The following is a 9,619-nucleotide window of genomic DNA, read 5'->3' as shown; positions in this document are numbered from 1 at the left end:
TTAAGCACATAAGGCGATAATCGTTTTGCAAGCAGCATGGGTTATTAGAGACTTTATGACAGGCTGGTCATTCATCATTAGCTGCTGACAACAATCCAGTGTTTCTCACTAAAGAAATCCACCCGTGTTGTGTTATCAGGTGCAGAGTGACTTTTAGGAGAGACAAAGACGTGTGAGTTGGTATGCTAAAAGCAAAGCTTCAACTGCATTGACATAGAAGACCAGACTGTTGACATCAATTCATACATCAGACAGGGTCACTGCCTCACTGAAGATTAGGACTTGACTTCCCACAACTGTTCAACCAACAAAAACCTTAAGTAAAAGAACTGTTTAACCTGTTGTTACACACACACACACACACACACACACACACACACACAATTTTATCAAAAATTTGTGATAGAGGGCAATAATAATTATGTATTACGTGACAATCTAAAATATATGACCAAGACAGGGTGACAATCAAACGTTCTTTAATTTAAAAAAAACCCCAACCTTAACTATATTTTAATTATTTAAAGGTGTGTAGATGCTCTCTGAAAGTGATTGGCAATGTATGTTTGTCTTATTGCTTAATTATTATAGGGTACTATTAACTAACTGTTATTAACCGTTCCCTTAAAACCAAGTTTAAATAGAAACTTTCTGTCGTGCAGTGGCTCACAACCCAGAATATTAAAAATCTGCTGATATTTGGCAGAACGCGAACACTTGTTAATCTTTGAGGGAAGCTTTTTTTTCACTTATTCATGAAGGTAGACCACCAATTATCCACACAGTTCGTGCCCCAGATCGTCCCTGATCCCATTTATGGATTTACATGCGTGTGTTATCAGTGTGTTAAAGTAGTCACACGACAAACAGTATTGGAAGTGCGGTTATTTTTCAACTATAAACCGCATCCCCATCTTACATCTCCCCAACTTTTTTCTCGTGCTTGTCCAGTCTCCCCTTATGGCCACCCTGCTCCCTGTGCCGTGGTAACGCTGATGTGAGAGCTAGACTGGTTACCAAATGGCTTTTATCCAAGTAGAGGCGCTTGAGAGTAGACCGCTCGGAGAGTGGGAGCGCAGTCGCAGGTTACCCATCGCCTGGTGCAAGATCAGCCGTTGCTCTGCCACGTCTGCGATCTTCCTTTATATAGACGCGAGACTTAACAAAATCACATCACTCAACGCGGACCCAGATTTGTTTTTCTTTTTCCTTTTTTGCCCCCTCTCGCCTCTTTTCACCCCCCTGATCAGGCTTAACCATCCCGCGCTCTGTAAAGGCAATTGTTAGTGCGCATCATCGCGGGAGCCAAAAAGGAGGTTAGACATTGTTCCATAGGAGACTGGTAAGTAGAGCCACTCCGACTTTATTTTCAGAAAGTTTCATACTTGAGCCAGAATGTTTTAACTACCACGTTTGTTGTCTTCTTGTTCGACATTTTTTTTTAACTTACTGTGCTGCTATTCAGTAACTTCATTTTGAGTCATTGTGACGTTTATATGCGTTAGTTTTTCTTTGCTGAAGAGGACGATAGCTTTAACACTCAGCATTTTTTTTATGTTTATTTATTGGGGTTTTTTTTCTAGATTTGCAGGTGGTCAAAGTGCCTTTGACCGCAATAATTAACTGGACAGCTTTCACTTGGTTGGAACCTTCGCGTATTATTCAAGTCTGCGCTGGGAGATGGGCGTGGTTTTGCACAAACTGGACACTCATTCAGATGTTCCATTAAAGATGGAGGAAAAAAGAGCTGAATTCGTTTAAAGTTGTCGTTATGTTGTCACCTTTCTTTTCTTGTCGTTTTTGTTTTGTTTTGTTTTTTTTCATTTCTTTCTGCTTGTGTTTTTTTCTGTCTCAGCAGGCTGCTGGAGCGTCATGACAGCTGAGAAGAGCGGGCCTGTTATAAACGGAAAACCAGAGGATGGCAGAGACCCGGAAGGGTCAAGCTCCAGCCTAGACAGTGGGGGATACAATGAGAGGGGCCAGTGGAACAACAAGATTGAATTCGTCCTGTCTGTGGCTGGAGAAATCATTGGGTTGGGCAACGTCTGGAGGTTTCCTTACCTCTGCTACAAGAATGGAGGAGGCAAGAAAGTTTCCTTTATTTAGGGGTAGTGGGATGGAAATAGAGTTGCTCTTTAAAAATATAATATAAAATTTTATATATTGAAAAATAGAGATAAAAGCAACTGCCTTACAGGAAGGCAGACTAAAAGAAAAAAAGATTGAGACTATGTTTTAATTTTTTCAAGTTACATAACCAATTCCTGCATAAAAGACCTACAAGTTATTTTTTGAATTCTATTTATTTTGTTGCATCATAGGAAAAGTTAGAACTTTCACTTTATGAAAATTAAACAGGCAAGTAGTTTGAGTAATTCATTATATCATCTATTATGCAGAATATTGTCAATAACAGGCAGGTTACCTCATTAGGCACCATTAGACTGCACAGTATGGCTTTGCCTCATGATCTAAAAATGTCATCCTGCAGTGTGAGTGTGACACGGTAATGAGTGCTTTCATGTGAATTTGGTTGTTTTGCCCTTTACTCTTTTTTTTTCATAGATGCATTTGATGCAGGAATTTTGATCTGCTTTTCTTCCAGACATGTTACTCTCTTGTATAGATCGCATATATTGATGTACTGTGTGTGTTTTTATTTGTCTACAAGGTGCATTCTTTGTTCCATATGTCATCTTCTTCATCTGCTGTGGTATCCCCGTGTTTTTCTTGGAGACCGCTTTGGGTCAGTTTACCAGTGAGGGAGGCATCACCTGCTGGAGGAAAGTCTGCCCACTGTTTGAGGGTGAGAAAACACACACCTTCTAGTATGCGCTTAACTTTAACAACTGATGAGAAAGCCGATGGAAGACACATTAGTTTGGCTGATAAATGTTGCCTGTTTTATGAGTGCCTTATAACCACTGGAGCAGTGAAGGTTGCAGTCATTTATAAATCTTGCTATTACCTGCATTTCCTTTCCAATTTCCTTCTTTTATCAGCCTCACGTTTCTTTTTCAGGCATTGGCTATGCAACACAGGTGATTGAAGCTCATCTAAACATATACTACGTAGTGATCCTCGCCTGGGCCATTTTCTACCTCTTCAACTGCTTCACCACTGAGCTGCCGTGGGCTGGCTGTGGGCACTACTGGAATACAGGTAGGAGGAAATAGCAGTGGAGCAAATTCTTAGAAAAACAAATACGCCTGCAAACCTGTGCGGAGGAAAGAAAACAGAAATTACCTTCTAGGTTTGATGTGCAAAGCCAACTCTACACATACACCTGCATGGTGGTTTCAACATGATAACCTATTGTGTATTTACAGAATACTGTGTTGACTATTATGGAGAAAATGCCACCAACATCACAAACCCTAATGCATCTTCTCCAGTCATTGAGTTCTGGGAGTGAGTACACTTCTATTTCTATATTTTCACATCTGCTTGCAAGTGCAAAACCTCATTATTTTAACTGAATCACCATTTGCCTTCTAACACCATCCTTTGTCAGTTCAGGCAATCTTCAACGCAACACTCTTCCCCTCCATTCTTAATGTTGCCATATGCTTCAAGCTCCAGACTCTTTTGCTGCCCCCACTAACCTTACGCCCGAAAATTAGTCAGCCCTTTTCATATTTGTGTGTCAGCAGGCCCTGGTTGGCCAGCTGTCTCCCAGCTAGAGCCATGTGTGTGGCAACAGATCAGGCCTTGTCAGTGTGTAATGCTGACCACACTTCCTGTCTCACTGCCAGTAGCTGTGTTTACACTGCTGGGTCAAATCAAACGGGCAACCTACTTAAGAATATTTTTAAAACAGCATATTTTGATCAAAACTGTTAGATTTAGATTGTGGTTAGGTTCAAATTGAGAGAGACGACCAACTTAACTGTCATAGAAAATGTCAGATCTGAGCCAGGAACATAAACCGAACCCAGGAGTAAGACATGGCCAAATAGCCAACCACCATGTTGTTGGCAAAAATAGAATCTGACCAGGCTTTGTTCAGCGTATGCCAAGATGGACTGCTTTGTACTGTATGTACAGATTAAACAAACCTCAGGCCTCTAAAAACTGTATTTTATTTTCTTTAAAAAATGTTCTGATAAAAAAATGCTGTTATTGGTCCCTATCGTTTAAAATGCAAAGCTGAGATTACAGAAGAAGAGTTTGAAAGGACTCCTAACCTGACACGTTTTTAGTGCTTCCTAATAATTTTGAATAGAAAAAAATGCATAGCGGTACAGTATTATTCAAGGATACCTGGAGTGCTTAGCTTTGGTTTGAACCATACCGAACCTTTCAAAACTACTAGCCTCCAAAAATACTGAGTGTCACACTAACAAGAGCACGTCAGCATGAATCACCCTTGACCGATTTAAACAATTTAAACAAATCTGAGACCCCAGACAACTTTATTTACACACATTAGTGTCCACATCTTGCCCTTTTGGGTGACCAGGGAGGGACAGTGGGGCTGTGTTGGACCTAGCCTGTGGCCGGCCACCAAGAACATGTCACCATGATCAATGGCTGGTCAGAGCCCCAGGGTTGAACTTGGTGGCAAAGATTTGGCAGCACCATGTAGTTCTGTGGCTTCGGCTCCCGCTTCTCATCCTTTATCAATGCTGTTGCCTGGCTGTGTTTTAACAAACAGGAAACACACTGTTGATTCCCCACCACTGATGTCATTACTGCTGATAACATGCTCTGCATCTTGCACCCACACCGTTTAGCATATCGCAATAAGTTTTAACATAAACATTATAAGGGCCATGCAATATGTACTGCTAACACTGATCTACGAGAAAATGGTGATGCTTGTATAGAATTTACCAGTTAGAGTAGCTGTAGTCTACCTGTGGTGTCAAACTGAGTACCCACAATGGTTAGGCAGTTGAGGGCAGACTAGCACCAAGGCTAGAATTATACTGACAGTTAAGTCAATATAATTATAGCCTTGCTTTAAAATTTCTTCATGAAAACTTCTACTTCAGGGTTGCTGGTACATACAGTGCTAGGCCAACACAGTGCCACCCACTTTGCTGATGTATGATGTATTTCCCCCAATGCTCACAGCTTTTATACTGGTTTGCTATGTTAGTTTTCCAGCAGATCCATCAGAGGGGCATCTGTACATACAAGGCCTGTGATATTCAAAAAGAGAGGACAGCAGTTTGTAAAGCAGTATTTCCCGTGTTGTCCTAACATTTTCCAGAGTCCACTGTAAATATTCATTTAATTTTTTTTTTCTTAGCAGAAATGTAGATTAAGTAGAGAAAAATCCACTGCATTGTTGCAACTATTCAAAATTTACCCAAGCAATCTGAAACTGAGCACGACAGTGAAGGTAAACTTGCTACATGTAGTTGAGTTTGGAGATGCATTAGCTGAAATGTGGCATAACAACAGCAGCAATCACTGCTGTTTTTGCTCGCTTAGTTTTAAAGGCAGAATCGTTCTCGGGGAGGTTGCAGAGGCGTTGTTTTTTTCTCCGATACTGCTCCGTCTTCCCCGCAAAGTTTTTAGACTCCTACTCGTATCACCCAAGAATTTGAACTCAGTCAAATTCCAAGTCTGTAACTGTGTGTTTTCTTGGTCAAATCAGACGCAGAGTACTCAAGATATCAGATGGTATCGAGCACATGGGAGGGATGCGCTGGGAGCTGGCCATGTGTCTGGCTCTGGCCTGGTTCATCTGCTACTTCTGCATCTGGAAGGGACCCAAGTCAACTGGCAAGGTGAGAACAAATGATACATGTTTAGTGTTCTATGTGTGCCTTAATGTGTTGGAGTGTGAATGTCTGCATTTGATAGTGTGTCTCACTATTTGAAACTGTAAATGTGAAGGCTTTATAGTAATACTGTGTGTAGTAATGTGTTTGGATGCTACTCTGCTTTTATACTACCTCTAGTGTTTGTAAGTTGGGGCAGTTTTAATTTTAAACAGCCCCACTGAAGCAGCCACAAGATAAAACACTTTCCCTTCTGGTCCTAAGAGAAAACTCTCTCACAGGAAGCCAAATGAATTCCCTCCATTAAATGCGAGACAAAGAGGTGTCTACACCACCTACTTCTACCTTTCCTCCAATCAACTTGCCTTGAGTTTTCTCTGGCAGCCATGGGGAGGACAGTAAGGACTTGGCTATGGGTGCTCAGCAGCCCTTGAAAACCTTCTCATAGATTCAGTGAGCCAGAATGAGTAGAGAGATAAAGTGAGAAATAGAGAGGGAAAAAGAGAGTCAAGAGAAAAGAGGAGAGGTGTGTGAGGAAAAATTAATGGGTTCACATTCTACATGACTGGGGAAAAAACAACTAGGGGGACGATGCCTATATCTCCATGAAGTGTCTTTTGTTTGGCTGTGAAGTAAGAGGGGAGAATGCTTCTTCATGGCTGGGCTTTAGCAGCCCGTCCAAGATTGATTCCTGCATTCACTGGAGGAAAGGAGAGCATTCATGAGGAGCATGCAGAGTATATCCTCAGCCTCAGCCTCCGCCTCCGCTGCCTCTCTCTCCCTTCTGCTATGCAAAATTAACCACAGCTCACTCGTCGCAAGAGAGGGTCGCTTTCTTTTCCACAGACCATTCAGTTCCGACTCTGCTAAGCTGTTTGCTTTTGTTGGCCCTGTTTGCCGGCCATTCTCACATTTAAGCCCTCCTGTTAGATTTACGGCAAGGCAGGGGCAAGTTTGACCAGTAAATTTGTGGTGGCTTAAATGTTTGGTGAGCGGGAAGGAGCATGCGGAGCATCAAAAGTTCATGGAGAGATTGAATATTGTCCTTTTCATCTCCAGAGAGATGGAGAGAAAGAGGGAGAGAAGGTTCAGGATGTGTAATCGTTTTATTTTACAAATTAAAGGAGTGATCCGCTGGGAAGGAGGCACATTTTCCCACACTTTCCTTGTGGGCCACGCTAGGATTAGCAGAGCTTAAAGTGGTCAGCCTCATTAAGCTTCATGGATGCTGCTGCTGTTCGAACAGACACTTGGTTAGGATTTCATGTATTTAAGCTTTGATTCTGGTTTCAGTTTCACAGTGACTGAGTCACAGTTGCATTCGGCCACACAGAAATGAAATGAACTTCTTTGAAGTTTGATTCAGAAGTTTGCTGTACCAGAACCACACACACACACAAGTTGGTTTTTAGGCCGGTATCTGTGAATTCTACATTTTGCCTCTGTAGTATGTGCGCACCCACTTATGGGCTGTAAATAAAGTTGCGAGTGTGTGTCCGTTGGTGCACGTACTCATGCACTTCTGCGCGTGCGTCCAAGAGAAGCACATTTTCCCACACTGCCAGCATCACTCCTGTGGGCTTCTCCTGTTTAAGAGATGGGGCCAGAGGAGCCTTCTTTTCTTTTCACTCTCCTGGCCTGCCTCTCTTCTGTCCTGTTCTCTCCTCAATTGGACTTTGACTGAGTGCCAAAAAGCCAGGGGATGTATGTTGCCCGCCTCTGCCTTCCAAGAGGCCAAAGTCTTTGTTCAGTGAGTTTCTAAGAGTCTTGAGATGTCTAGCACAGTTCTGCAAAACCCGAATAGTTCAATAATATAAGAGTGTAGGTTTGAGCATTAGCAGAAGCTAGCTAGCTACTGTATGCAAGATGCTATCACATGAATGTATTCTTGCACTAAATAAAACTGCAGTTTCTTGTAGAACCCCTCCCCCCCCAAAAAAAACACCTTAGATAAGCTGTGAAGCTTTAACGTTCCCAAAAACCTTCAATTTATGTGTCACAATGATTTTTTTGTTTTGTTTTGTAAAGTTTGCCCAATTAATCACTATCTAAATGGCAAATTTGTATGACAGGTTGTTTCAAATGTGTAGACACTTTGTCACAGTTACGATGAACTTGTGTTGCCCCACATAATTCAATAATATTGATTTACTGCATTACATAATTATTTTATATAATAAAAAGAACTGACCTGAAAGTTAGCACTCTTCAGGTGCTGACATGCATACTACTTACAGTGTTGGGAATGTTACTTTTAAAATGTATTCCACTACAGATTACAGAATATATCCCCCAAAATGTAATTTGTAATGCATTCTGTTAAGTTACTCAATGTGAGTAACGTATTCTGAATACTTTGAATTACTTAATATATTGCCATGCTTTTCCCAACTACATGAATGTACTATTGCTGTGTGATTTATTACTATTACTGAAGACTACTCACCACTGAGCTAATATTGTTAGCTGAGGTTAGTTCATAGACTGCTTTCAGAACTGCACATGATTATTTGCCGCTAGCAAGTTGTTAATGCTATCCATCAAGTCTAACAGCCTGCAGTCTATGAACTAACCTCAGCTGACGCCAGCTAACAATGTTAGCTCGGTGGTGAGTAGCCTTTAGTAATAGTAATAAATCACACAGCAATAGTACATCGAAGATACTGAAGTGGCACATAACCCAGGTAGCTACCACAACTGAAACAAGGTGGTTGCAGTAGGCTAACGTTAGTTTTTTAAAAAGAAATTACTTTTGGAGTCTTTTGACACTGAGAGCAGCTTGGTTGCTGGCAAACAGAGTTTGCATTGCACGATCTGATTTCGCCCATCCCTTTCTTCTTTAAATATGAAGTGGTGTTGGAAAGAAAGAAAACAAAACGTGCATTTTATACAAAATACTATATTATAGAAGCATAGCAGCATGACGGCTCACTGGTTGTTCGGTTAAACGTGTACTTGTGGCCACAGATTCTCATTGACCTCACACTGAGTGCGCTATTATGTAATTAAACAGCGGCCTAATATTTTCCACACAAGTCCTTTGTGCTTAGGACACATTGTCCTATATTCTGTTGTCTTCACCTTGATATACAACCATGAATCCTTTAGAGGGAGAGATGGGAAATTTGCAGGTTAAATACAGTGCCAAATCTAGAGAGGGTGTTTGGCATATGACTTGAGGAAAGTGGGACGTGTTAGTGTGTATGACGCAGTGTCTGAACCAGCTCTGTGGCTTCACTCCATATATGTTCATTGAGCCTTATGAGATTTTACGGCTTTTTAAAGTCAAATTTCTGAGCGTTAAAAATTGATTGTAGCACTCACATTGCAGCACATTGTTGCTTTATGTTTGTGTGCACCAAGAAAAAACAAATTGCTCTTTTATCCCAAAGATTATTTTCCTCACTTACTTTGCCACAATTTTTCCTGTCTAGGTATTGTTGTTTAGATTGCTGTCATGTCCTCTCACCTTTAGGTCTAAGCAGTGATGTGTTATTGTTGCATAGAATACTGTCTCCCAATCTCAGTTTCTGATGCACTTCTTAAACAATGAGTCGTTGAGTAGTAGCCATGTTTGTCACAGGCCAGCATTATTCAGAATGTCATTTGCAGACTTTTTGTTTTAACTGTCATCATTTCATGTTATGTAATAATCAAATTCATTATGTTTGGACAGTAACACTGTACTCATATGCTTGCATATGCCTATGTTTATACCCACAGGTTGTGTATGTGACAGCTACCTTTCCTTATTTCATGCTGTTGATCCTGCTGATCAGGGGAGTGACGCTGCCCGGAGCATTCGATGGTATCAAGTTCTACCTCTACCCAGACATTTCACGACTCTCTGACCCTCAGGTAGGCTGTCTTTCACTAGCGACTCT

The 9,619-nt window shown here is 41.2% G+C and overlaps 1 protein-coding gene across 2 annotated transcripts in view; it reads left to right on the top strand.

Annotated features, from left to right (window-relative positions):
- Positions 1 to 1,025: 1,025 nt before the first annotated feature.
- The window catches only part of slc6a11b (solute carrier family 6 member 11b), a 25,636-nt gene continuing 17,042 nt past the window's right edge, over positions 1,026 to 9,619 (top strand). The window contains exons 1-7 of one of the 2 annotated variants that reach the window (XM_042224934.1): positions 1,026 to 1,342; positions 1,859 to 2,083; positions 2,672 to 2,806; positions 3,022 to 3,162; positions 3,330 to 3,411; positions 5,609 to 5,741; positions 9,459 to 9,593. In XM_042224934.1, coding sequence (XP_042080868.1) covers positions 1,873 to 2,083; positions 2,672 to 2,806; positions 3,022 to 3,162; positions 3,330 to 3,411; positions 5,609 to 5,741; positions 9,459 to 9,593 — 837 coding nt within the window. In that variant the 5' untranslated portion in view covers positions 1,026 to 1,342; positions 1,859 to 1,872. Of the gene's footprint in view, positions 1,343 to 1,855; positions 2,084 to 2,671; positions 2,807 to 3,021; positions 3,163 to 3,329; positions 3,412 to 5,608; positions 5,742 to 9,458; positions 9,594 to 9,619 lie in introns of both variants that reach the window. The other variant, XM_042224933.1, reaches the window with a different exon arrangement.

The sequence above is a fragment of the Haplochromis burtoni genome, unplaced genomic scaffold, assembly GCF_018398535.1.
Source record: "Haplochromis burtoni strain Fernald_Lab_line unplaced genomic scaffold, NCSU_Asbu1 Contig_156, whole genome shotgun sequence".
In the NCBI taxonomy this organism is placed as follows: domain Eukaryota; kingdom Metazoa; phylum Chordata; class Actinopteri; order Cichliformes; family Cichlidae; genus Haplochromis; species Haplochromis burtoni.
The sequence above is the reverse complement of the archived record's forward strand: the minus strand, read 5'-3'. Positions and strand labels throughout refer to the sequence as shown.